This window comes from Nelumbo nucifera, chromosome 1 (genome assembly GCF_055504915.1).
Source record: "Nelumbo nucifera cultivar China Antique chromosome 1, China Antique-T2T, whole genome shotgun sequence".
NCBI classification, from domain to species: domain Eukaryota; kingdom Viridiplantae; phylum Streptophyta; class Magnoliopsida; order Proteales; family Nelumbonaceae; genus Nelumbo; species Nelumbo nucifera.
The window spans coordinates 82,709,409-82,736,530 of record NC_142649.1 but is presented as its reverse complement, the minus strand read 5'-3'; the positions used below and the strand labels follow the sequence as shown (position 1 = coordinate 82,736,530).

General features: G+C 37.3%; 2 protein-coding genes and 1 long non-coding RNA gene across 6 annotated transcripts; 1 reads left to right on the top strand and 2 right to left on the bottom strand.

The window, feature by feature from the left end:
- Window positions 1-5,734: 5,734 nt before the first annotated feature.
- Window positions 5,735-11,003, bottom strand: LOC104599403 (uncharacterized). Of its 2 annotated transcripts, none has more exons than XR_016076215.1 (8): window positions 10,834-11,003; window positions 10,559-10,768; window positions 8,490-8,521; window positions 7,353-7,452; window positions 7,137-7,280; window positions 6,877-7,030; window positions 6,700-6,777; window positions 5,735-5,911 (listed from the first exon to the last, which is right to left on the bottom strand). It is a non-coding gene; the product is annotated as an uncharacterized LOC104599403 (long non-coding RNA). The 2 variants fall into 2 exon arrangements; XR_016076214.1 differs by having other exon boundaries at window positions 6,877-7,052; window positions 10,834-11,002.
- A 4,154-nt stretch (window positions 11,004-15,157) lies between these two features.
- Window positions 15,158-16,799, top strand: LOC104599402 (non-classical arabinogalactan protein 31-like). Its single transcript, XM_010261920.3, has 2 exons — window positions 15,158-15,956; window positions 16,239-16,799. The coding sequence occupies exons 1-2, from the start codon at window positions 15,539-15,541 to the stop codon at window positions 16,529-16,531; spliced, it is 711 nt and encodes a 236-aa protein (XP_010260222.1). The 5' UTR covers window positions 15,158-15,538; the 3' UTR covers window positions 16,532-16,799.
- Window positions 16,800-18,180: 1,381 nt separating this feature from the next.
- Window positions 18,181-26,848, bottom strand: LOC104599400 (dihydroorotase, mitochondrial-like). 3 transcript variants are annotated; one of them, XM_010261914.3, is made up of 10 exons: window positions 26,465-26,847; window positions 26,038-26,254; window positions 25,677-25,760; window positions 24,676-24,821; window positions 24,079-24,260; window positions 22,764-22,900; window positions 21,785-21,950; window positions 21,559-21,675; window positions 19,583-19,743; window positions 18,181-18,574 (listed from the first exon to the last, which is right to left on the bottom strand). In XM_010261914.3, the coding sequence occupies exons 3-10, from the start codon at window positions 25,704-25,706 to the stop codon at window positions 18,377-18,379; spliced, it is 1,137 nt and encodes a 378-aa protein (XP_010260216.1). In that variant the 5' UTR covers window positions 25,707-25,760; window positions 26,038-26,254; window positions 26,465-26,847; the 3' UTR covers window positions 18,181-18,376. The 3 variants fall into 3 exon arrangements, with proteins under 3 accessions (XP_010260216.1, XP_010260219.1, XP_010260220.1); XM_010261917.3 differs by lacking the exon at window positions 26,038-26,254 and having other exon boundaries at window positions 26,465-26,819; XM_010261918.3 differs by lacking the exons at window positions 25,677-25,760; window positions 26,038-26,254 and having other exon boundaries at window positions 26,465-26,848.
- Between the last annotated feature and the right edge of the window lie 274 nt (window positions 26,849-27,122).

The following is a 27,122-nucleotide window of genomic DNA, read 5'->3' as shown; positions in this document are numbered from 1 at the left end:
TTTGTTTTGGATGCTATCATATTCTAAGCTACAAGTCTATAACTCAGAAGTTGCTCTAGTCAAATATCGAGTATCATTGCCCATGATGTCATGTTTAGTAATTTGGTTTGTTCATCTCTCTCTCTCAAAATAAAGAAATAAATAAGAAAAAAGCCCGGAGTTGGGACTGAACAGAATAAAATTGTAAAACCGGATTCATGTGGCTGATGAGGCTTAGATGATGATGATGAATTGAAGGTTACATCAAATAGAATGAGGTATATAGATTATGATGCGGTACATTTATATACTCCGGTTCAGGTTTGTAGGCTTTGTTTGCAATACAATTTTGCATTGTAAAATGGTGGGAAATTGTATTTTCTGACAGTTTTGTTTTGAGAAATCGAGACATTTTCATATTGACTTTTTCAATACAAACATTTGCTTTCTTCGAAGAGAGAGTACACAAGCTTCATGGATGCATCGGTCGTTCATGGGAGGTGGTCACCGTTACTGCTAAACCCTACTACAACGGTAAGTTATCGTCGTCTATTTCCTACTACAGCGACAACAAATCTCACTAAAAATCCATCAAATATGACCAGTAAACATGATTTTCCATTTTTTTTTACTGACCACTCTCTTATTTTTGTAGATTTGTGCTTCCTATTTGTTGGTGTTCTTCGTTCCACTCATTGCATACAAGTGTTGTCCACTCTAAACCACTGCCTATTGGAGACAGTGACCTTCCTCTCAAACATAATCAGTAACAGATCTACCATCTTTTATGGCAAATCTGAGTTATGTATCGGTGGTACTTGAAATAGCAGAGTTAATGATAATGTGGATCAATGATGAAATCCATCGTCATGTTTCTATTTATTAAATGTTGCTACACATTTCCAAGAATCATTGAATCAGTCCTCTCGAATATACAGTAAAGCTCTCTTCCAATGTTCGCTTCATTCTAATGTGCATCGATTGCATCTTTCAAAGGTAGGTAGTTCCAAAGTTAGTCGTTTCAGCTCCCTAGGTGAGTTAATGTGAGTCTTTGTTCAATGTAAGTTGGTTCACCTTCAACCGACTCCATCTACTATAAAAACCCCTCTTCTATACTGATTCGGATATCAGAGAGAAATAGCAAAATACATTTACAAAATCTTTTCTCTCGTTCAACTAAGTTCTCTTCTGTCTTTTCTATCATATTTTTTATAGTATTTACTGTTACTATCATCTGCAAACCATCACTATTTATAATAGTTAAGAGTTGTACACATACAAGGAGTCCATCAACAATGGAGTTTTACAATGAGTGTTATGCTAGGACTCATCAAGAGACCAATGATGCAGTAACTCTATGCAATAGGGAAATACACGTAGAGGTATATCTCCAATATGCCCCCTCAAGTTCCATGCTCATTGATCACATGGAGCTTGTTACGTAATGAAAGGAAGCGATCACCACTGAGAGGTTTAGTGAATACGTCAACAATCAGGTCACCCGATGAAATAAATCAAACACATAATCATCGAGCAAGAACCGGGTTCCGTAGAAAATGAAAGTTAACCTCGACATGACGAGTTCGAGCACGGAATATGGGGTTCGCTGCAAGATTGGTGGGGCCAATGTTATCACACCAGATAATAGGAGGTTTAGAAAGAGTGACACCAAGATCTCGGAGAAGAGAGAAGATTCAAAGAACCTTGGTGGCAAACGGTTGCACATGCACGAAACTCTGACTTTGTTTTGGATTGTGCAACTGTAGCTTGCTTGCGGGAACTCCACGCAATCAAGTTTTGACCCAGATAAATAGAAAAACCTCCGGTGGACCGCCGATCATCAAGGCAACCGGCCCAGTCAAAGTCTGAGTATGCATGAAGGGAGAGAGAGGAGGAACCTCGAAATAAGCTCAACCCATGCATGATAATGTGTTTAAGATAACGTAAGATCCTCTTTATTGTTGCCCAATGCTTGTCCGTTGGAGACTGAAGGAACTGAGATGCCTTGCTTACTACAAAAGAGATATATGGTCGTGTGATGGGCACATATTGTAAGGCACACGATGCTTCTGTACTCAGTAGGATCAGCGACAGGGCAGCCATTATATTTAGAGAGTTTGGTATTGACCACCATAAGAGAAGAGATGGGTTTAGCAGAATCCATGTCAGCACACTGTAGTAAATCACATATATATCGACGTTGGCTGAGAATAATTCCCTGAGGGTGTAGAATAAACTCAATGCTAAGGAAAAAGGTAGCAAGTTCGAGATAGAGTGTGATTGATTTTGAGCAGTAAACGAACAGTGAAGTATCAACCGCAGAAGCCCAAAAGCCCATCTTGTTAGTTGAAAGGTGAGGTGAGAGTACCAAGCACAAGGTGCTTGTCGAAGCCCATAAAGGGCTTTATGTAGCTTGCAAACATGATCAGGTTTAGACGATCTTCGAAACCCTTGGGTTGTTGGACATATATGTCTTCTTGAAGTTCACCATTAAGGAAGGCATTGTCAAAATCAATCTGATGAATGCACCACCGTTGAGAGACAGCAAGAGAGAGAATGGTATGGATGGTCACCGGTTTCACAATAGGGATGAAGGTAGTGGTGAAATCAACACTAGGAACTTGAGTGAATCCTGGTGCAACCAAACGAGCCTTGTAATGGCTAATGGTGCCATCGGCCTTCCGTTTAACTTTATAGATTCATTTAGTACCTACCACATGCATATTGGAAGAACATGGGACAAGATTCCAAGTGCCATTATTTGCTAGAGCATTGAACTCTTTTGTTATAGCATCACACCAATGAGCAGATTTCACAGCTTTGGAATAACTAGAGGGTTCAGCACTGTCATCATGTAATTGAGCCAACAAGGACTGAGGTAGAGGATACTTGGTAGTCAGATGCGTGCGAGGAGGTAGGGAGCCGTCCATAGACTGAGTAACCATGGTGTGTTGGCAACTAGGAGCTACAGAATTTTAAGGAGGAAGAGTAATGGTATTATCAAGGGTATCCTATAAGGGATGTGTTCCACGAGGACCAACTTCGGGGGAGATGGACACGTCTAGGGATGCCAATGTACTATTATGACTGTCAAGTGTCATAGGAGAAGAAGTGGACCTAGCTAGTGGTGGTGATGAGGGAACCATAGGTTCAGACGTGATGGGAGCAGCTCTGGAGGAGATGGGAGGTTGTAAATAAATTCCAGTAGACTGAATTGGATCTAATGAAGTAGCCATAGATATTTCGAAGAATCTGTGTTAGTCAAAAGACACATGGCGTGAAACATATTCTCGTCCAGTAGGAGGATGCAAACATCGATAACCTTTGTGCTTGTCACTATAGCCGAGAAAAATACATTGCTTTGAAAGGTAGTCGAACTTGGGTTGGTTATATGGTCGAAGCAACGGATAGTAAGCACACCCAAAAACCTCGAGGAATCAATAATCCGGAGGAGAACCAAGAACCTTGAAAGGAGACTTACCATGTAGAGTGTTGGTCGGAAGTTGGTTGATTAAATAGACTGCTGTAAAAGCAACAACTGCCTAGAAGGAAAAGGGGAGCGACGAGGAGGCTAGTAGAGACAAGGTGACTTCGTTTACATGGCAATGTTTCCATTAAGCATTCTCGTTCTGTTTATGCATGTGAGGGCATGTGAGTCTGTGAGTGATGTCGACAGAGTCCAAATATTGAGAAAATTTCCAATATTCTCCACTCCAATCAGATTGTAAGGCTTTGATTTTAGTATGGAATAAAACTTCGACATGACGCTTAAATGACAAGAATACATAAAAAACATCCGACTTTCTTTGTAAGGGAAACAACCAAGAAAATTTGCTATAAGCATCAATGAAAATTACATAATAACGAAACCCTACATTAGATAAAACTGGGGTTGGTCCCCATACATTAGAATAGACTAAGTCTAAAGGACCAGAAATAACTATAGAGGATGGGGGCAGTGAAAACCTATGACTTTTGCTCATTTTACATGACTCACATATTAGATTCAAACTAAAATTAAGTTGACCCTCATAGGGTAATCCAAACTGTGACACTACCTGCCTCAAAATTCACATAGCCAAATGCCCAAGTTGCTTATGCCAATCATTGATGGAAACACGTTCACCGACTAAGGTTGAAGGCTTATTCGTGCTAGACACACTTCCTGGAAATTGATAGAGATTGTCTCTATTGGGCCCTCACAATAGTGTTTTCCCCATATAATCCTTCACAAGAAAACGATCACCATGAAACTCAGTATAAGTTGTTATCATGAGCACACCTTTGAACAAATAACAAATTTTTAAACAAATCCAACACATGAAAGATATTGTTTAAAGCAAACTGATGAGTAGCAGTGTTAATAACTAATGAACCAAGTTGATTACTTGCCAAACCTGAAGCATTTCCCACTTTAACTTGATCAATTCCTCCATACACAGACCAAATTTGCAGATTCTCAATATCAGGTGTCATGTGATGTGTGGCACTGCTATCCGGATACCAGGTTGGATCAAACGAAGAAGGTGTAGAAGTAGTACTACTATTGTAGGCAATTGGTTCAGTCTCTTCATTCTTGAAGTTTAGATCATACCGGTGGCAACATTTCATAGCTCTATGCCCCGGTTTGTTGCATAGTTGATAGACAATGGGGTTACCACGACCTTTTCCTCCATTGTTTGTACGGTTATCTAAAGAACCACGCCCCCTGCCTCTGCCACGGTTATTTCTGTGAGCAATATATTGGGTATTATTACTAAAATTTTTACTTTTAAAATTAGCAATATTAACCGTGGGGGAGGTGGAATCGGTAGGGGTGGCATTCTGTTCTAACCATGACCAAGAAGAATGCCTAAAACATCATCAACATCAAGGTCTTATATATCAGACCTATTAGTAACTGCAATCACAATAAACTCATAATTGGATCCCAGTCCGACAAGTATGTAAAATCACTAATATTAACGTGTTTGGCAACAGCAGATAGACTATTAGCTATAGATCTAGTTTTTTGGACATACTAAAACATAGTCAGACCTCCTTTCTTGAGACTCTAGAGTTGTCTCCTATATTGAAGCAATCTAGAGCGAGAGTAGTTGGCAAAAGATTTGGTGAGAGCATTCCAAACTTCTTGTAAGTGATGACCAACCACTTGTCACTACAAGAAAAACAGTCTAAGCCTTAGATCTAAGGCGGCGATCATTGGTCCGCCATCTAAGTAGCTGCCAACCTAGATCAAAACTGCCGCCTTTGATACAAGAGACCACCGCCTTTGGTGGCCGGTCCGGGGTGGTCCAAATTTCATTAACGCGGCAATCTGTCGAGACTGCCAGCTTAGTGTTATTAAAGGTGACGTTTTTCATCGCTAACTTAGTGTTATTAAAGGCGGCGTTTTTTACCGCCGGCTTAGGTTTTGTCAAAAATTGTTTGGTTACTTGGGCGGCAGTTCAAACCGCCGACTTTGATCCTAATTGACCGCCACCTTTGGCTTAATCCAACATCATTTGCTTCCTTAAGCGGTAGTTCAAACCGCCAGCTTAGATCCAAACGACCGCTGCCTTAGGTGTTGTTTATGGCTAATCTAGCAGTTTCATGACCGCCAGCTTAGATATATATACATTTTTTAATGTTTATGCCAGGTTAATTCCGATATTTGTTGGCACATACACTTTTTTATTAATTCATCACTTTAATACATGCTTAACAAATAATTCATGATAATTGATATATGAAAAGCTAAGTTAAGAGACTTAAATTAAAAAATGCAATTTAAAACAAAATATATTAATTTAAAAATTAATTAATATCCAAATCAAACTATTCACATACAATATCCAGTTGACATATAAAAATACAAGGACTTTAAAAAATTCAATTTATCGAATAAGGTCCACATCTTCAAAAGCAAATCCACTTAGCGTAATTGATGAACCTGTAAATCAAAAACATATAAATTATTAAAGAATGTAAAGTAGTTGAGATAACCATTAAAAATGTATAAAAAACAAGACATTCAAGGAGGCATCCTAATTTAGCATTCTCATATCAATAAATGAATTATGCAACTAGTAAATTAACCAAATCAAATTGAAACCTCTATGGCATGACAGAGTTAATGTAATCAGATTGTAGCACATAAAAGCACATTAGGATGATTGGTCTGGATTTAATAGATAAAAGAATGTAAATATTTCAAATAATGAACCCAATCTACCCATTTAAAAGTGGTGCTATCTGTATCCTTGTGCTTATATGACCCTATTTACATATTTCACTATCATCAATAGAAGTTTACCAGTTGCCAATATAAAAAAGCTTATGTGATGTCAACAAACTGGTGTTCATGGAGTTTTTTTTCTATTTCACCACTCTTTCTTTAATATTTCAGATATGAAATCCTTCTATTTCCCCTATATCAAGATTGAATCCTTTTCTTCTTTACATAGAACATATACCCTATAGGGACTTTTCTCCTTCACAACCTACACCATAAGTCTATCTTTTTTTTCATGTACCCGATGAAGTATATTTACCAATGAAGTATTTACCTCGAAAAGAGCTCTTCACAATGAAGTATATTTACCAAAATGACCTCAAGATGAATGTATAAGATGAGAATACAGAACCTGAAGACACCTTTTCGATAAATGAAAGAAAATCTACAAAATTAAAGGAATTGAATCTACCAAAAAAAACTTAAGAGGTATGTGGGTAACAAACCTGGAGAGTGAGAGACAGCAGCTCTGCAAGTCTCTTCAATGTGATCCTAGAGTAATATTTTGACACGACTAACATGTTCTGAAAGCATATATGTCAACTAAATTAATTTGAATATCTAAAATCATAAAATCTTGAAAAATAATATGCCATATAACTGGATGTGCACAAGCCAATTACATATTCAATAATTCTCTGTTTTAGATCCTCTGCTACTTTCTCACCCAAATGACCCCCAAGCATGTTCTTTTCATTCTCAAACTCATCCTGATATGTCTTTCAAAGAGTATTCCACTGGATCACCTCCATTGTGGTCAGCTGTTTCGACAGCAACCTGAGTGGGCAGGCATGTAAAACTATAGAAGAATAAAAATTAAATGATTTCTTGGAATAAAGAAGAAATTGGTATTGAAAAAACACCAATGTCACCAAATATATACCTAAATTTTGGAATTTCACCTAGATTCTTATCCTCCAAAGTAGAGTTAAGAAGGCTTGACTGCAATGGATCATGTGAAGATATTCATAAAAAAAAATGGATCATGTGGAGACAGCACTAAATACCAGCAAATTTTCCGTAGGACCTGCAAGTGGGAATAATTGTCAGGAAATGCCAAGGTAAATAGGGAAGACATGAATTCAAAAACAGTACTTACTGGTATCCATTGTGCCGGATCTTCTTTGACAGATGGAATCTCATAGATTGCCTTGTAGCTACGACAGATCTCAAGGTAATCACTGTTATGGGAGTGGTACCTACATGAAGGAAAATAATCCAACTAAATAATTTCCTTTATTGGGATACCAGATATAAAGTCATAAATAAAGTTCAAAATCTACAGCCATTTTTATCACATAATCAGATAGTGATAGCAGGTATAAATCACACAGTCAAACCAAGTTTCCTCCATGTCTATCTGTGGTAGCAGGTACTGAATGTGAAACCAAGGCAAGATCCACAGTCAAACCAGCAATAGGTTCCTTAGGAGCAACCCAAGCCTCTTTATCATTTGCAATCCTCTTCGCATGAAGATCAAAATACAGTTACAAATCACGCATGCTAATAGGAGTTTTACAAAGATAAGAATAATGACAAATCAAATGCCTATCCAACAAATGAGATTAAGAAACTCAGAAGAGTGAAATCAAAACAATGTGCTGTCTGATGCACATAATGTGGCCAGCGTTTTGTGTTCAGCAGAGCAGAGTTGTATGTTCCTTTATCTTGGTCAATGGTGTGAAGAATCGGCTTTTCTGACATTATTAGCTGGTCAATTTTCCTTTGATAGTGAACTCAACAGGTGAGGTTTTCATTCATGTGAACCTGGACCCTGGTATGGGTCAGGTTCTGGTATTAGTGGCAGAGGGATAATCATATGCTCAACTTATTATGGGCCCTGGTCCCAATGTTTTTAGGTCCATGCCATCTATGTTTGGGTTAAGTTGGGTATCCAAGTATTCGGTAACCCATTCATCCTCTGCTTTATCAACAGTGAATAGGCCAGGCCTTCTGGTTGATTGATCCTAAAAAAAACTTATACCTGTTCAATTTTTAACTTTTTCATACCAAATTTCAATTCAAAATTTTATGAACTTTTCTTTCTTAATTAAGAGCCTAAATTTGAAACTGAAAATCCAATCAAAAGCAAAGACAGTGTTCGAGTTGAATTGCTTCAGTTGAGCTGCTTAATTAGAAGAGATTTCAATGAATGACTGAAAAATATAATTGGTTCAGGTTGCCTGGAATTTTCACAAAACATTGCTTATAAGATTTTGGATCAGGTGGGCCTCACCTCACAAAGCCAAGAGCAGCAACATGAAAACCCTGCAAAATAAAAAGAAACAAGAAGTTTGAATGTAAGAATATACTTGAGTACTTAATATATGTACTCTCACATAGAGGGTGATCATTACTAACCTGATGCAAAAGGCCTAGCATGCAGCAAATTACCAGGCCTGGGCCTAAGTTTTTGTCCAGACCACAAACACACAAGAAGTGATTGATATAAGCCCCCCCCCCCCCCCCCCCTTTAACAACAAAAAGGTTGCTTCTCATGACAATCAAAATATATACAACCTTAATTAAAAAGAAAGAAAGTGAAATTTTGGGTGATATGTACAGGTCAAGGAAGCTTCACTACTACTTACCTATGGTCAACCCAAAGGGGTTCCCTATCTTATTAATAGAGAGTCTTGACAAATAGTACCTATGTCAAGGGTTTTATCCTCAATAGATTATTCAACTAAGATCCAAGCACATGAGAGTGGAGAATATTGGATGCATGAATTGTACCAATACCACCTACAGGATGTATTGGTTACTCCAATTAACGCATAGGTGAAACAATTCAAACTTTGAATCCAGCCCCATCCCCCATGAGGACTAATAAAAATTATTCCTTTAAACCTTCGTCCAACCAACAACAGAATTTCCCCTCAAAATTCCTTTATGGAAAGGGACAACACTAGATGTCTATATGTTTACTCTTGGCATAAACTTCATTGTTAGTTCAGTGGTTCCACTACTAAGGGGCTCACACTGATTTGTAACATCTATTGGCTTCTTTTTGAGCCTCCAAAGGGGCTCACACTGATCTACTGGGTATTATCTGGTAGGACAGAGGACTTCCTAGCAGGCAATGCATAAGGTGTCTTATTGTGTCTTTTATCAGATTGCTTTCTAGCATTCATACGGCACATGGACAAATAATAAGTGACTTGGATGACTGGTAGCATATTATCTATCACTATCTTCTGTACATTTAATTTGATTATTGGTAAGAAATTCCATTAATTGGGTGGAATGGAATCCATTTATTTTACTGTGTCTGTAATGACTTACTATTGGAGAAAATCTCTGGTGTTTACTTTTTTCCTTTATGTTTGTGGCTCTAGTGGAATAATGGGTTCCCTGGCTTATTTTGCAGGTCAGACATGACCGAAGATCAAATAGTAGTAGATCTTGGCTTTAGGACAAAAGTTCTACTGTGGGGTGGCATTCTTCTTGGCTCACAGAAATCAATCTCCAATAAAACAAAATACTACTTGATCAATTAATCAATATCTATACTGAGAAGTATCTCTATTCAAACTATCTAAATCTAAGTAAGAGTCAACCATGACAAATGGAAGAAGACTCAAGCTTCTTAACCTCAGACCGATATTTCTAACAAAAGAAACTAGCACTTCAACCTCAAAGCAACAGTATAGCATAGAAACCACCTTAATCTCTTTGTTCCCATGCAACTTCCGAAACCACCTAGCAATTGCATCAGATGAATGAATTGTAGCCTTCTTTTAGTGATTATGCCAACACTAATAGATTCCCTTCTTTCCCATGGGCACAACACAAATACATGGAACATAAAAGCCAAAGCACAAACTGCATAAAATCTAATAGACCTAAAATAGGGCCATCACAATAATTCACAATCAAGAATAATTGAGGATTTTTGACGACCCTAAGCCATAGGCATGTTTGTTTCATTTTCTTTTCTAACATTTTGTACTGCTGGCATTAGGATTACATAAGCTCCTATCGCATTGAAATTATTACCTTTGGCAAAGTACGCATTTTGACTATAAAGTAGTCCTTGCCAAGAAAAGGAATGTGCATTTTGATTTTTAAACCATCCATCTGTTTTACTGATCGTGGAATCAAAAAGTCATTTACAATCCATAATCCTAAGTTTCAAGTTTCAACTAAACCCTTTTTTAGTTTCTGTAAGCAACAAACCCTTTTCTTGTTTCTGTAAACAATAAACCCTAATTCCAAGATGATCGATACTTGCATAGATATAATTCAGGAAAGAAAAAGAAGCTAGAAAATAGAGAGGATGGAAGGGAGAGGGATGATAATGACCTGATGGTGGTGACGCCAGAGGTCCCACAGTAGATGTAGGTGAAGGGAGAAGCTGTATCTTTTGAAGATGGTTTACTGCAATGGAACCCCTTTTGGATCGTCAAAAAGGGCTGTTGGGGGATTGCTCCAGCTTGATACGGATTTTCTCCTATGTAGTAGAATTGCGGCTAAGCCTTTAACTGTGTTTGTTGCCCTCCACCGATTAATGCCCTAGAATGGGAGAAAATAGAAATGAATTAACCATATGTGAAGAAGAAGAAGAAAAGAATCTTTACCTTTCATTCTTTGTCAGAAGCATTTCTGAATCGATTTCTCTCTCAAAAAGGTTTTGAGCGGGAGCATAAGGCGGGAGTGTGAGTTTTTGGATTTTTGCTCTCTCTCACAGATGTAAGAAGCTGGCTTAAGTCCGGTTCAAATGCAAAAATGTCGTGCCAGTTCTCGAAGACCACCGGTCCACCGCCCAATTTTTTTATTTTTGTTTTCTGGGCGGTAGGGCTGTTCATAAGAAGGCCCAATCCGACCAAACCGACCAATTCGGACTGATCCAACCCAAGTCGGTCGGGTTTTCATTAGCATCAGTCGGTTTCAGATTGTACAAATTCATAAATCGATGGTTTGGGTCGGTTTCGATTTTTTTTGTGTAAAAACCGAAACTGATCCGATCCGAACCGACTTAGTTCTTACTTAACTAAAAACTGAAATATCTGAAAATATATATTCCAATATCTATATCTAAAAAATATATATTATGAAATATATCAGATATATATTTTCAGAAAATATATATTTCAATATATTTGTATGTATATTTTTATTTATATATATATATATATATATATATATTTTCTAAAATATATATTTCAGTTTTAAATATATTTCCAGAAAACTAGGTGGCCATGGGGGGCATGGATGAACTTAGAGCCGAAACCGACCCAATCCGATTCAAACCGACCAGGTTGGTTTTGCTTAACACTGGGTCGGTTTCGATTTCCATCTTAGATAACTCAACCAGGTTGGGTCGGTTGGAAAACCTTCAGTAAACCGACCCAACCCGACCCATGAACAGTCCTACTGGGTCAAGACCGCCGGTTCAGCTGTGTCTATAGCGGTGGTCTTAAAGACCGCCGCCTCTAAACTGCCGGCTTACATCATTTTTCTTGTAGTGTGCAAATGCATTCTCTGTAATTGATGCAATAATCCAAGAGAGCACCGGTTTATCTTTCTCAAACCGGTCTAAATACGCTGGATTGAGAATCATTATCACCTCCATTCGGATCTGGTATTTGTTTTGATGGGGCAGCAATCGATCCGTCTATATACCCCATTAATCGATTTGTGTAGAGAATCAGCAGAAGTAGAGTAAATAATTGTCATTGTTGAACTTGGTAGAGAGATAATGTACTCCATTAGAATGAGTAGAGCTCGAGCCTGAAGCGTTATTGGTGGCTAAGACACACCTATTGAATTCTGGGAGCCAGAACTGAAACCGCGTCCATCAATGAAGGATCTGATACCAAATTGAAATAGCAGAGTTAATGATAATGTGGATGGATGATGAAATCCACGTCCTGTTTCTATTTATAATAGTTAAAAATTGTACACGTAGAAGGAGTCCATTAAGATTACAGCTGGAAGGATGGGTGTTATCCTGAATGCGACGAGTGTTATATCAAGACTCATCGAGAGACCAATGATGCAGTAATTCTACGGTTACAGGAAAATACACGTGGAGATATATCTCCAGTAATGGTAAATAATATATCTAACTTTGCTTTTTATTTTTTCTGTTTTGTTTTTTTTAAGCATATCCACTACTTTCAATGTTTCAGGTAAACCCCATTTGCAGATCTGAAAGCAAATCCCCATTTGTAGAGCATTTAATGTTTGCTCTGATGTTTTCTTCCAAATACCAGCAAAAACGTTCAGGTGTTTGTTCACAAACAGCAATACAAATGGGCTAGAAATGTTAACCCAATTTGCATTCGTAAATCAATCTGAGGGCTTTTTTACACTGTACATATTTGTTTTGTATTGCAAACAAACGCACCCTAAGAGGTATTTGGTTTCTGCTAACTGCTGCAAGAGGGCAGACAACAATGCTCTCGCTAGTCGCTAGCTATGAAGAAGAGTATATTTAGCGACTACCGATCGACCAAATAGTACGCCGAAGGAGGCAACTCTGATTCTTTAGAAAACTGATGAGTTTATATCAGAGCAGAGGAATATTGCTTGAAAGCAAAAGCACCGTTCATCTCCAATCCTGCTGCATGCCCATGTGGTCGCTCATTAAAGCTTGAAAAGTGTTAATGGGTGCATTGAGCATTGTAGCTGCATGTAGGTTATCTGCACTCTAATGTCTGTCTGTGTTCTATTATTCTAATTACCAAGTATTTCTCGATGGCCGTGTCTTGGACTTGGGTTGATGCCAAAATGCTTTAAGCTCCATCGTATTCGTATTGAACCTGCCGATTTGCGTCATGACACTTTCTCTCTCTCTGAAATAGCTCCGGAGACTCCATGCGGTGGACCGATCCCATGATCCACGCCGTTGAAAATATTATGTGATCAGATAATAATTTACGGGTAGCTACGGTGGGATCCACATCCACATATCTTATGTCGGGGAAACGACGTAACTGCTTCACTTCTACCAAATACTAAAGTTACTCAAGGAACACGCGGGAAGAGAGAGAGAGATTTTCCTTAAATGATAAACAGAGAATACTCAAACGGATCCAATATGATATCTATCTATCTATTTATGCATCTTTATAAATTTTTTTAATAAAAACATGTATATATATATAATGAAAATAATTAAAAAATATCTGTATTTTATATTTTTTATTTAAATTATTATATTTTATTTACTTTTTTTTAAATTAAATTAGATCAGATTAGATTTCAGATATATCTGACATCCTTATAATTAGATTAGATTAAAAAATATCTGACATCCTTATAGTATCAGATTGAACTCGAATATACCATAATTCAAATCCAATCCAATCAGTTTGCATCCCTATTTGTCTGAATCTGAATCTGAATTCAAATATGATCCCTTTATAAACTTTGGAGAGAATTACATGGATTCATTCCATCTGATAGTATTTATATTTATATTTTATCTATTGATAGTTGGTCTAAATGTTGTGAATTTAGTAAATAGTTGTATGTCCAAGTATCATAAAAGTGATTTTTAATTTAATGAATGGTATACTATACCTAAGGGTGTCAATGGACCAGTTTTGGATTGGACCCGTTCAGTCCAAAATCAATTTGGATGGATTGGATGGACCAATCCAGTCCAAAATAGTTATTAGATTAGATTGGACCTGGTCCATCCATAAAAATTTATATTACATTGGGTTGGATTAAGCTAATATTTGGTCCATTGATATAAGATAAGAATATATTTGTCAATGGACCGGGTTTGGGTTGAAACAAATCTAGATCAAAATGAATTTGAACAGAATGGATGGTCCAGACATTGAATTGGACCAGTTCAAATTGGTCTAAAACATTCATTGGATTGGATTGGACGTGGTCCATTTATAATAGACTCACATGGGACTGGATCAGATTGGACCAAATCCAGTCCAACTGACACCCCTAACTATACCAAAGCTATTTTTTATATTATTATATTATTCAATTTGAATATAGGTTTATCCAATTCAATATAGAAAAAAAAAATGGTCCACAACCGGTTTGGCGACATTCCATTTTTTTATTTAAAGTAGTTTAAAGATTAATTAAAAACTCTACTTTTTTATTAAAAGCGTACGTGTTTCCCTTGATAAAAAAAAGGGATGTACCCAAATAAACCGTCATATTTATGCAGAATCAGCCAGTGTCATATCACGGGAAAAAAGGGGTTATGTTCTCAATAAAATATGAAAACAAACAAGGTAAAAATATGTGCTTTTGATTGAAAAATGGTCTATACATAAATATAAGTTCTGATTTGGATTGTAATCCTTAATTTATCTGTAATGTAGAAAGACTGGAGACTGTATTTTGCCTCTTTATTAATAGAAAATGAACCTGTTTTATTTAAGGAAATGTGGGCCCAACTCCAAAAATAATCAGGCATGAAGCTTAGAGCCCAAGCTCAAGTCCATGGGTATAAGACTTTGTCCAAAGCTGGTAAAGAATGGGTCGGGCCGGATCGGCCCGTCCTACCCGGCCCATCAACGCGTTTTTTTATTTTTATTTGCTTTTTCTTGAAAAGCCATGAACACGTCTATTTACAAATTGCAATGGCCAACTCTCTGCATCACTACTTGATACTTAGATTGGATAAATCCCAGCTAAAATAGACATCAACGTCCGCTTAAAAGTAAGAGCCCAGCCCATACCAGCTAGGCACGGTGACTCAACCTAGCCAGGCACATCTAGGCCCAACTTAGGCTTTTTAACAAATAAAGCCATGGTGATGGGCTCAGGACTCGTTCACCAAAAGCAAAAAAGCAAAAAGCAGTCCTTCATAAACCATAAAGCTGTTGTTTATTGTTTATTAATTTCACATATTTACGTCAAACCAAGCGTGTAAATTAGATTTACCAAAGAAGAAATAAACAAGTGCAGATACCGAAGACATGGGAAACTTCTGCACCACAGGACTCTCTCTGTTGCTAGATGTGCACAATTCCAGCTCCACTCCCCCATGCATGTTAGCCCATCCACCACTTGTCCCTCTCCACAACTGAATAAGGCAATAAGCAACATCAAATTATTATATTTTACAAATTTCTCTCTTAAATCCCAATCTCGAAGTCTCTGATCACTCTCTGATGCTACAACAATCTCCTGTCTTCCCACCAACCAAAACCCAGATAAACCACCCAGAGATCATCATTTGGCTCAACCAAAACCGCCCAGAATTCCGTCTCTAAGTTGCTATAAATCCCCACTTCCTTCACGACCCATTTCAACGTCTATCATTCTCTGCTCCTTCTCCTTTTTAAGGGAAAGAAAATGGGTTTTGTTCAGGTCAAGCTTTTTGTAGCTCTTCAGCTCTCACTTCTTTTGGTGGCCTCTCTTACTGTTTCAGCTGGCCATCAAGTCGATGAAGTGGTTGATGAGATAAAGGTAGCTGCTAACGTTCACTCTCCGGCTCCGGCACCTAAGCCATACTCACACCCACCCCGACATTCACCTAAGCCACGCCCCCACCCACGTCCAGCTCCCAAGGGTCAAGTTCCGACTCCGGCTCCGGCGCCTAAGGCACACGTCCCACCTCCTGTACCACCTCCAAAAGTGTCTCCTCCGTCGCCGGCACCTCGTCTTCCGTACGTACCCCCAAGAACTCTGGTGGCTGTACAAGGAGTTGTTTACTGCAAATCATGCAAGTACCCAGGAGTTGATACGCTTCTGGGTGCTACTCCAATTGCTGGTTAGTTAGATTCCTCCACTTCAATTTGTACTTGGCAACTTCTCTTTACGTGAGTCACCTGATGTCTCACCTCCGGTGCTTCTTCTGGAAAGATTTCCCCTGCTAATTAACAGCCTGACATCCATGCAACTTCACAGTTTGCATTTTGCAATTGAATAGTGTGTCTGTGTACGAGATAGATAGAGAGAGAGAGAGAGATGATATTTTGATTTCCAAAGTAGATTTGTGTTTTGCTTCATGATCTAATGATTAAAGGTATATATGGTTGTTTTGCTTTGGCAGGTGCAACTGTGAAGTTGCAGTGCAATAACACCAAGTCCCCAGTAACTCAACAGGCGACTACAGACAAGAATGGATACTTCTTGCTGCAAGCACCGAAGAAGGTGACCACCTACGGAGTTCGCAAGTGTAAGGTGTTCTTGGTCTCATCACCTTTGGCCTCATGCCAACAACCAACCAATCTTCACCAGGGATCAACTGGGGCCGTCTTGAGGTACGAGAAGCCCAAAACCCCGATCTCGTTCGCTCTCTACACCGTCGGGCCTCTTGCCTTCGCTCCCAAGTGCGTCAAGTGATTGCATCAGTGAGAAGTCAGTCACATTGTTAGTCCTCTTTGTTTCAAATATTTGTAGCCATTTTAGGGTTTAGAATTCATGGGTATGTCCTAGGCAGAACTGCAGAAGTGTGTGAGAGCTTTTTTTTTTTATGTAGTGAGTGACTACCTTTTTCTTCTTTGGTGTTTTATGTTTAAGAAATTAGAGAGTCGACTGGCTTTGTGACAATAAATGATATATTTAGTGGTTGTAGAACAATAAAAATTACAGTGTAGACTGTAGACATGAATTCCTGGGTTATTTTCTGATTCTTTCAAACCATTGGGGTGCCACTTTGAATAAATGTGGCTCCACGTGGTGGAACACTTTATTTTAAAAAGAATTTGAAGAAAAAAGAGACAAAGTTGTTTGTGCTTTAGGGAGACAAAATCATGCACATGCAGAGAGAATGAGAAAGGAAATGATGGAAGGAAAGCAGGCGTAAAGAGATCCTTACAAGTTCTTGAATAAATCCATCTTCATCGACACTGGACCACCTGATATATATGTTTTTACTTTAGGGGCCCACCCATGAATGGAATGCCTCTCAAACCTGTTAATGATTGCAGCCTTGCAGGAGGATTGGCCGAGTTTATCAACTAATATATAGACTTAATATTGTGTTTTTCTGAGACAAAAAATCATTAAAAAGGTTTACTGATCTGATCAAACAATCAAACAAGGAGTTTTTCTTACATGACTCGTCATTTTTTTGTCATCTGGAGGTATGACGTGGCTAATTCTACAATATATTTTTTTACCTTTCCTTTTGGCGTCATGGGATAGTAGGAAACAGTCTGCAAAAAAGAAGAGAAAAAACACGTAGAAAGAATATACGTGGCGTGTCGATAAATTAAAGGTAATGGAAACAATCCTTGATGAACCATACGCCTTCAGAAAATCAGATTGATCGGATAAATCCTGTTCCTGTATACTTCCAAGCATCCAGTCAGTTGCCCTTTATTAAGGGTAACTAGATTTGGCAGAGAGCATACAGAAAATGATTTTATCAATAGGAATGGTGGGATCACAGTGGCAATTTTGTTGTACTAGGAGTAGGAGCACCCATCAATTAAATGGCCTTATCCGTGCTCAATTCAATGCAACAAAATATTGGTGGTAGGTTGGTAGCCTGTTAATGTTGTTGATTTAACTGAGATGCTTCCATTTTGAACAGAAATGTGACCAGAGTTAAACGATCAACTCAATGGAAAGAGCTCTTGTAAACAAAGTAGGAGAATTAAATCCAAACCCTGATCTGCTCCTTCAATCCAAACCAAACACTGTAGAACAACCGACTGTAAGGAGAATTAAATGCTGGGTGTGGGCTGAAAAGAAGTCTGACACCATGAAGATTACCCACACCAAGAAGCAAGGTAACCGGTAAGTTATTTAACATACGATCCGCATACCTTGCACTCTTTTAAGAAACAAAAAATTTACGACACATGGAATAATGTGAGAGATGGCAGAGCTGCAATTATTCGATTTCTGTCAAACTTTGACAGACGATCAGTGATCACCCACCCCCATCTCTCACTAGAGTTAAAGTTGAGTACGACTAGAGTGGACCATCCTTACCTGGGAACCTACACTTGATAAAAGCAAGACCATTTGGCTGCATCACAAAATTAAGCAACAAACCTACATGTATTTCCATAATTAAACATCACAGTATAGGCAATTACACAAATAAATTATAGTTGTATAACTTAAAGAGATAGCTATGTTGGTTTGCTTCAGGAGGTTAGTTTATTTGAGAACCTCCTTAGAATGAATGAATGATGAACAAAGAAGTGAAGAGGATTTTTAATAATATGAGATGGATCAAGCAACAATAGATGGCAACCATTCAAGAGTTTGTCCTGCAAACATGGGAATAATCTCTCCAGATGCAAATGCATAAGATTCAGGCACCTTCCACGGGGTCTTGATCAACTTGATTTTTGATTTGTTCCTTGGAAGACCGTAGAAATCTGGGCCATTAAAGCTCGTAAAAGCCTCTAGTTTGTCAAGCGCGTTAGCCTAAAAACAATAAAATACATAGTTATCAAACAAGGTGGCAAAGAAACAACAATGACAGGGGAGGAAAAATGATAATCATTTCATTTACATTGTTATGAATGTTATGCTAGTATTTTAAAGTTGACAAGGGTTCCAAAAGCATTAAGGTTTTTAAGAAAGTAAAAGATAGCAATAGTTATCTAGAATATCAAGTAAAAGGGTCATTACCCAATGGCGTTCCAACTATCTGGGGTGTTGGGAGGGTATGGACCTAAGCTTTGGCATTTATTTATGAAAATACTATGGTACAGAAACAGTTTCAGTACTGGCACCGTGAAATGCATCTTGATCAGCAAATGTTGCAGAATGATCTCTGTGATGTTGCATCCCATGTGGTTGCAAAACCAATGTAGCAACGTTGCATGCTTAGCACGATGCAACCAAGGTTCAAAATTTTGTAACGTATCGGCCCGTATTGGTGGGTCAATGATACGCTAAATAAGGGAGCTTTGGGGGTTTGACCTATTTCAGGGGGTAGACAGGCCTAAGAGACCTACCCCTTGACCTATTTTTGTAAAAAACTAAAAAAATGGTGGGTGCAAGGTTCAAAGTACTGATACACCCCTTGCACATCAGGGTGTATAGATACTTTGAAGGTTGGTTGCAACATAAATTGTTCATTATCCAACATTTACTGTTCAAGGTGCATTTCGCGGTACTGGCACTAAAAGAAGTATTTTCATACCATAGAATTGCTTGCATATTTAATCTTGATTAATATGAATGACTAAAAGGAAAGAAAAATATATAAAAACTTGAATCTATGTCCAAAATCACCAAGCATTTAACAAGGTAGAAATGTGCTAAGCACAGGTAACACTCCTTGCATGTCACAGGCATATTTAACATATTACCGTGACTAATCATGCTATATCATTTGAGTCATAGTAACAACAATATCCTACAGTAAGTTTAGTCTTTTATCTGGTTCAAAAGAAGCAAAACATTCAACAGTATGAGAGAGGTTACCTCTTCAAATACTTTAGTGTAAAGTGAGAGGGCTACAGGGGCATTGTATATCCCTGCACATCCACAAGGGCATTCTTTTCGTTGTCGCTCATGAGGAGCACTATCAGTTCCAAGAAAAAATCGTTTGCTTCCACTTGTTACTGCTGATACAATTGCCTGTCCTGTATGGAAAGCAAATTAATGGTTTCAATTACAACAGTACCTGATTAAAAGCAAATGCAACTTTACAAGAAAGAAAATTGATTCGGAATAAAATGTAGAACATAAAATCATAAATATCAAAAATGAACAAATACAGTGCTTCTCATGAAGTGCAGTGGTTGAAATCCTCAAAAATTAAGGATAAAAATACCTCAAATACTTCAGAGACAGCCTTCATTTCCAAGAGAGAGAAGTATAATAATTTCCACATAAGACAATAGAGATCTTCAAAGACTATGACACATTTTTTATGTTTTGGACAAGCAAACTCTAGAAGCTAATTGTCTGTTGTGATGACCAGAAGGCTTGAGAAAAAACAGTTTTGCACTTGAAGCTTAGCGTGTGATAGAACAACCATTAGGAAACTTCTAAATAAGAAAATTCTCTAGATCCTTCAAAGAGAAAGGTCAAAACTAAGACCAACTATGATACCTAATAAACTGAAAACCAGTCAAGAGTATCATAGAAGTGGTAACCAATCAAATGGTATTCATCAAAATTCACAGGGGGGGTGGGGGTTCTGATTGGTCAAAGTTCTGGTATCACATCCTTCTGGCATTATATAAATTGCTGTTAGAATATTCATGTAATTTCACCTCAAATCTCTCCCTCTTGGTAAATGCATTAAATTTCTTCAGAAATTGGTAACAGAAGTATCTTGAACCTGAAGAAGTTGGAGCTTTCAAAAAAGTATGTTTACGATTCTAACAGGAAAATCATATCTACAGCCAATGACATGCATTTGCATTGCCATGCCTGTGCTGGTACCATCCAGCACAACTCTGGGGCTGTGCTGTCTGTGTTCTATGGTTTTACTAAGCCAAATTGCAACTCTATGCCTAGAACATGCTTTTTCCTAGTGCTAATCTAAGTGTGGCACGATTGTCGTCTCAGGCCTAGCTGATTAGGGTATGCTTTAGTTGTTTATATATAATATTACACAGAGAAAAGAAGAAGCATAAGAATATTTGATGGGTAATCTAAGTATTTAATAGCCTGAGGCCTCTCCTCATCATCATCTAGGCCTTGTCCCAACTATATGAGGTTGGCTATATGAATCCTGGTTTACCATTCTGCTCTGTTCAGTGTCATATCCATTGCTAAATTATATGCCCTTAAATAATTTCTTACTACTTCAACATTCAACCCATGCCCTTCTTGGTCTATCCCTAGTTCGTCACTTCTTCTAGACCCTTCAACTTGTAAAAGATCACTTCCTCTTATGGGTGCTGCAGATGGTTTTCTTTGCATGCAACCAAACCATCTTAGTCTACTTCCACTTGTTTCATCAACTATTGCATCTACTCCTAGCTTCCTTTGAATGACTTCATTTCTAACCCTGTCCTTTCTAGTTTTTCCACTCATCCATCTCAACATTCGCATTGCTTACAACTTTTTTTTTATAAATATTACTTACAATCATTTTATAGAGTAGCAAGAAGCCCCTGCTCATCATTATTGATATAACACTTACAAAACGTTGGATCTGGCCAAATAAACAAAGAAAAATATGTGAAAAGGTAAAGAGTTGATCAATAAATGAAATGGCTGAATTAACAATACTGAAAAGATATAAAATCCAATTCATCACTCTTACAATAAATATTCATCCAAAATGAGCACAATACTATGATGCAATAAATGAGTGAAGTTTCTCATAGCTATATTGTGTTATTTTAAAAAGAGAATCTCTATGAGCCATATATTGGATCATCATGGAAAAACATGATGCCTTTATGGTAAGCTCTAGAGTGTAGAAAAAAAGTGGAACATACTGTGGATCTCTCTCTTCAAGACTGGAAGGCAGTAATTATGTGGCTGTAGTCCTCCTTGAAACAAAGCATTCCTATTGAGAAGGAGATGCTGTGGTGTTACAGTGGCAGCAATATATCCTAATGAAAAAGATTTCAAATATGAATATATAAAATAAAATGGGGCCTTAAGAAGTTAAAAGTAATGAATTAAATGTGTCTGATGAGACATCACAATTAGCAAAGATACCTTCAGTACAAGACTCAACAAACCTCACAGCATCTAGAGTAGTGATATGTTCCATTACAACTTTTAGCTGTGGAAGCTTTTCAACTAGTGGTCTTAAAATGGTATTGATGAAAACCTTTTCACGATCAAATACATCAACTTCTGGATCTGTTACTTCCCCATGAACCTGTGTAATAGTATCATAGAACTGAATTTCAGTGAAATTTTGTAAGCGAACATTACAGTGCCTTATGATACACAACCAACAATGTTTCATCACATGGGAGGCAACTGCCTAAGTCCTAACTCATAATACTAGCAATATAAAGAATATTTGGGCTAGAATGATATTAAAAAAAAAAAACCCTTAGATACAATTTCCATCAAGAGGTTAAGGTTCTAACTCATAATGCTCCATCCTCCTGTTACAGAGTAGACAGGGGTAATGCAAAAAGCAAAAGGCAGATTGACCCTTTTGTGAAAGCCTTATATCTTAACTCATGGTCAAGCACAGAGAAGCTGTAAAATTCATAAGCTTCACGGAATGTAACTGCTAAAACAATTTTCAAGACTCCCTCATACCTTTTATTTTAGTCTTCTCAGTAAAATAAGGCATGCCTGATTTTTTTTTATATGATTACTTTTTCAAAGTATAATACCAAAGACAACATAGTCACTTATTTCAAAATGATCAGAGCTTCATCAAAGGCCTTTACCCAATGCTGGTCCCATCCATCCAAGATCCTGGGAGGGGTAGACTGGATATGGACATATCCTGCAGTTATATAAGTCACCCAACCTTTTATTTTTGGACTTTAAACCTAGGTAATACATCATTAGCCCATCACAGCTTCTAGGAATTTCTTTTAAACAAAAGTTATGCTACACTAAGGTACAACCAAGCAAAATTGATTGGCAATTAACTTCTAATTACATTAACTGGAAAAAAATTCCAAGCATGAAACCATTATATTGTAGTCAGGTCCATTAGCAGATTTACCAGCAAAGGCATATTATGCTGAACCATCTCCTCAAGAACAGGTAGACACTTCCCAAAAAGATCAGTAACACCATCTTGAGAATTTGTAGTAGCACCAGCAGGGTACAACTTCACAGCAAAAACTATCCCACTCTTTCCTGTCAGACCAGTTGATGTTTGATTAGAACATAGTTTGAGGAAATTGACTCTAGAGTATACATTCACTTCTTTCCCAATGATGCAGTTCCAGTATATTTACCATATGTGCAGCAAAAACTTTATTGAGAAAATGAAAAGTATATAATTCTATTCAAAAACTTCAGGTGTGCTTACAGAAGATAGTCACAGCAACCATACACTGAGAAACTATGCATCCACACAATTGACTCGTAAACAAAACTGATGAGTCAGGCATTTAACTCAGCAAAACATCTAAAGAAAAACTCTTATGAAAGGGAAAATTGTTGAAGATTCTTGGTGCAGATAACCAATTGAATGTTGTTGCAGTGTATTTCTTAGCATCTCATCCTCTTTTACAGTTTTGTTCTAAAAACTTCTTAACTACCATTCCTTCCACATTGTCCATATAATAGCTGCAAGGATTGTCTCCCAAATTTTCTTCCCCTTCTTACCCAAACTCCCTATGCCATCCTTCCACATAATGGGATTAATGACACCACAAGCTAAAACAAGCATGTTGAAAGTAGAAGAAATTCCCAGCATACAGATAATACTTAAAAGAAATATTCACGTAAATTTCTCTAGTTTTCTTAATAAACAGTTTATCATTAAAAATCTTTACCTTTTGAGATGCCACATTTATCTGTCAAAAGAAGTGTTTACCTTCATGTTGTTATATACTACAATTGGTATGTGGCTGCCTTGTATCAGAATACTTTTTGGTCCAAGTGGTTGCATATATGTAATTCAGTTCTAGTATTATTTGGTAGCAGTCTTTGCTCATCTTAGAAGGCTTCTTCCATATGTTAACCCTCCAAATGGAAGTCTTGAACAGACAAAAGAACTTAAACCTGAGAATCCCCATGGTTGATTTTTAGTTTCAAATGTAACATGGTATTTGAGCAATAAATGCATATCCATTCACGTTTTGTTCACTGTACAATTGAATATAAACCAAACCAGGGATAATAGAAGATATGTTAAATCACACATCGGTAGCTTCTTTCAAATAGGTAAATATATTGGCAAATGCATAGAGATGATAGCACAACAAAGAGAAGCCAGTAGGGAAAATATGCTTATGTAGTTATTTGGAATGTCACATTTTCCAAAGTAGATTTGTTTGTAGCAATTGCAAATTGAAAATTAGACTCACTGGCAAGCTTTATCTCATTGGGACTGGTCGTATCTGTTAAATAAAGTGTCATAAGGGGAGTGAAATCACTATCAGCTGGCAATGCCTTCAGTATGGATTCTTGATAAGCCACAGCAGCAGCTGTAGTGGTGATGGGAGGTTTAAGATTTGGCATCACAATTGCTCTTTTGAAATGACGTGCACTGTATGTAAGAATAGATTATGTCAGATACAACAGAAATTGAGAAAATAAGATGAATTCAGAGAAAAAAAAAAGAAAAAGAAACATAAAAAGTTGCCAAATATTATGCAAATGCAAACTCTTTGGTACAGGAACATGTTTTGCAGTACTGGTGCCACAAAAACAGTAAAGAACTATAGGCTTTAAATATTACACCCAGTGTTAGCAAGATTTATAGCCTGAATTTAAACTGGTCTCAAAGTGCAACTTTTACAGAGCAATGTGCAATATTTACAGCTCTACAATGCTTCTGTTATACCATGAAACATGTTTCTGCATGTAGAATTGCTCTTGTGCAAAATCATCTTCATAAGATCTTTGCTGCAACTAGTTGACAAATACGATGAAGAAAAGGAAACGTGTTAAAAGAAAAGGACCTGTTAGGAGCAACCGCTTCAAGAAGAACACCATCACGGAGATGAAGGTGCCAGTCATCAGGCTGTGTTATTGTCAGCTCCATCCTTACTTTTCTGCTTCTTAAAGCGTGGGGCCCTTCAACCTTTTTAAAATAAAAACTTGATGCCTAGAATCCAACAAATATCAAAATTCAGAAAAAATAAATAACAATTCCTATGATTAAGCTTAACAACAAATAAAAGAAACATCATAAAAATCAAATGCAAAACCCTAATTAAACTTTGAAGTCAATACCAAAACTTGCAAAATGGTGAATCCATAACAATGTTTAAAAACGGAGAGTCAGAGACATGAGGCAAGATGCTAGGACCTTTAGATGTGTTGTTTTTACTGTTGTTTCTTTTTCAAGTTATGGTTCCAACCAAACAGATAGCAATGCTTAACTTCCACACTTTAAGGGCCATCATGTTGTCAGTGTGCCATGTTTCTTGAGAACGCAGGCCCTTCATGCCTCTAAACACAAGTTGGTGATTGTAATGGAAATAATACATTACTGATTTGGTCTGCAATGAAGGAAATCAGATTCATGCCTATGAACAGGAAATGTGAGCTGATGTTGCAACAAATGGTCATTATACCATGTTTTGAGGCCACCATGATCAAACGAAAAAGGAACTTTTGTTCACAATATAATAGGTGAGATGAATCAAATGCAGTCCCATACTTCTATTAATCAACATAACCAAAATCAGGAAACCTTATTTACATTTTTTTTCTTGTGAATATAGTCCCTAAAGAGCATCACAGATCATCCAATGTTGAGACTTAGTTGACATAAAATAGAAGAAAAAACAAAGTAAAATATTCCTAGACATGGTGCCCTTGACAATGAAACAGATAAGAAAAGTCTTAATTTCTCAAGCCTTGTTACCAAAGTAGTTTTAAACAAATGAAAACATCCCAAAAATGAGTTGAGCCAAAATAAGAATAAAAATGAATAAATTATGAAGAAAACGCATACCTTGCAAGGAATTGTCAGAGACTTAATCATTCTAGATATTGTTCAGCAATCCAAAGCTTATCTTGAATAAAATGAAGGATTTCTCTGTTCAAAAAGTATACCTTTAGTTGTGAAAAATTTACTCCATGTCTTAAACAAAAACCATTTCCCCTTGAACTCATGTGCTAACTATCCTAAATTCCTAATATAACACATTCTAACTCTAAAATATAAATTGTCATTATCTGATGATATACAATAGTAGAACAAACAGACAAACTATAGCAGTTTCTAGGAAATACTAAACCATAAATGTCTTCTTCCGCATAAAACATTACATGAACCATGAAGCAAATGGGCTCTAAAATATAAATTAGTGTACCTTACTTGGAGCCTCTTTAGTTAATAAAACCCAGATAAGACCTTCACTGATGAAGAAAAACAATGTGATTGATGAATTGATGTCACTCTTCTACGTGTTTTGATTTTTGAGTAGAGTCATATTCAATGTAGTGAGTGTGATCCTCTCTCAAACAGATGGTACTCGCATATATAACAACAACAGAACTCTTATCCAGGAATCTCCCTAACCCGAAAGACTGAACACAAAAAGAAAAAACAATAGAAGAATTCACTCCAAGAAATGAGTGATGATGATTCCAGCTTCCAAAACACACATCATGTTTTTCAAACCATGCACGACGAAATTGGCAATAAATCTATTAATAGAAAAAAAGGAAAAAAAAAAAAAAAAACTCCATTAACAGGTTGAATGAAAATTACATCGATTCATTAGCACGAAATGGTACCTCAGAAAGGTCTAAGCTTCTTCAATGGGAGAAAGAAATCAAGTTCCCAGCAGAAATGTGGGGCCTCCTTCACTCTGCATCAGCTTATCGCTCCGGCCTCCAAGCTCTTTTGTTTAAGTTTGTCGTAATTCCGAGGAAAGTAGAGCACATATAATGGATAAATTTGTAATAATATAAAATTCTTAGGGCTATTGTTGTCCCTCCAGTTGGCCTAAGCATAACTCTTAAATGTGCAACAACGCTACCGGCGGGAATGGCTGCTCTACCAGCTTCTCAACTCCGGTGATTCTAAGGATAACGAACAGTTGCGGCATTTTGGTCCCCTCGGTCACTCCACAGCGAGAAGGTCCATTTTACCAGAAGGAATTTTTTCACTCTGTTCCTTTCATAAGAACTCCTTAGTCCTTACATATAAGTATCCGGAGAAAATTATTTGTCGATGTAGTAAATGGTGAATTACATCTCTATGAAGCTGGAAGTCAGTGAATTAAGGGGGCTGAGCAACCGAAGCCGAACCAATAATCTCGTTAATTGAATCGATCGGTTCGGTATTTCAAAAAATCGAAGGTATCGATTTCGGTTAACCATCCGAATCGATTGATATACATATATTTGTATATATTTTATGTACATTTGTATATATTATATATTTTAAATT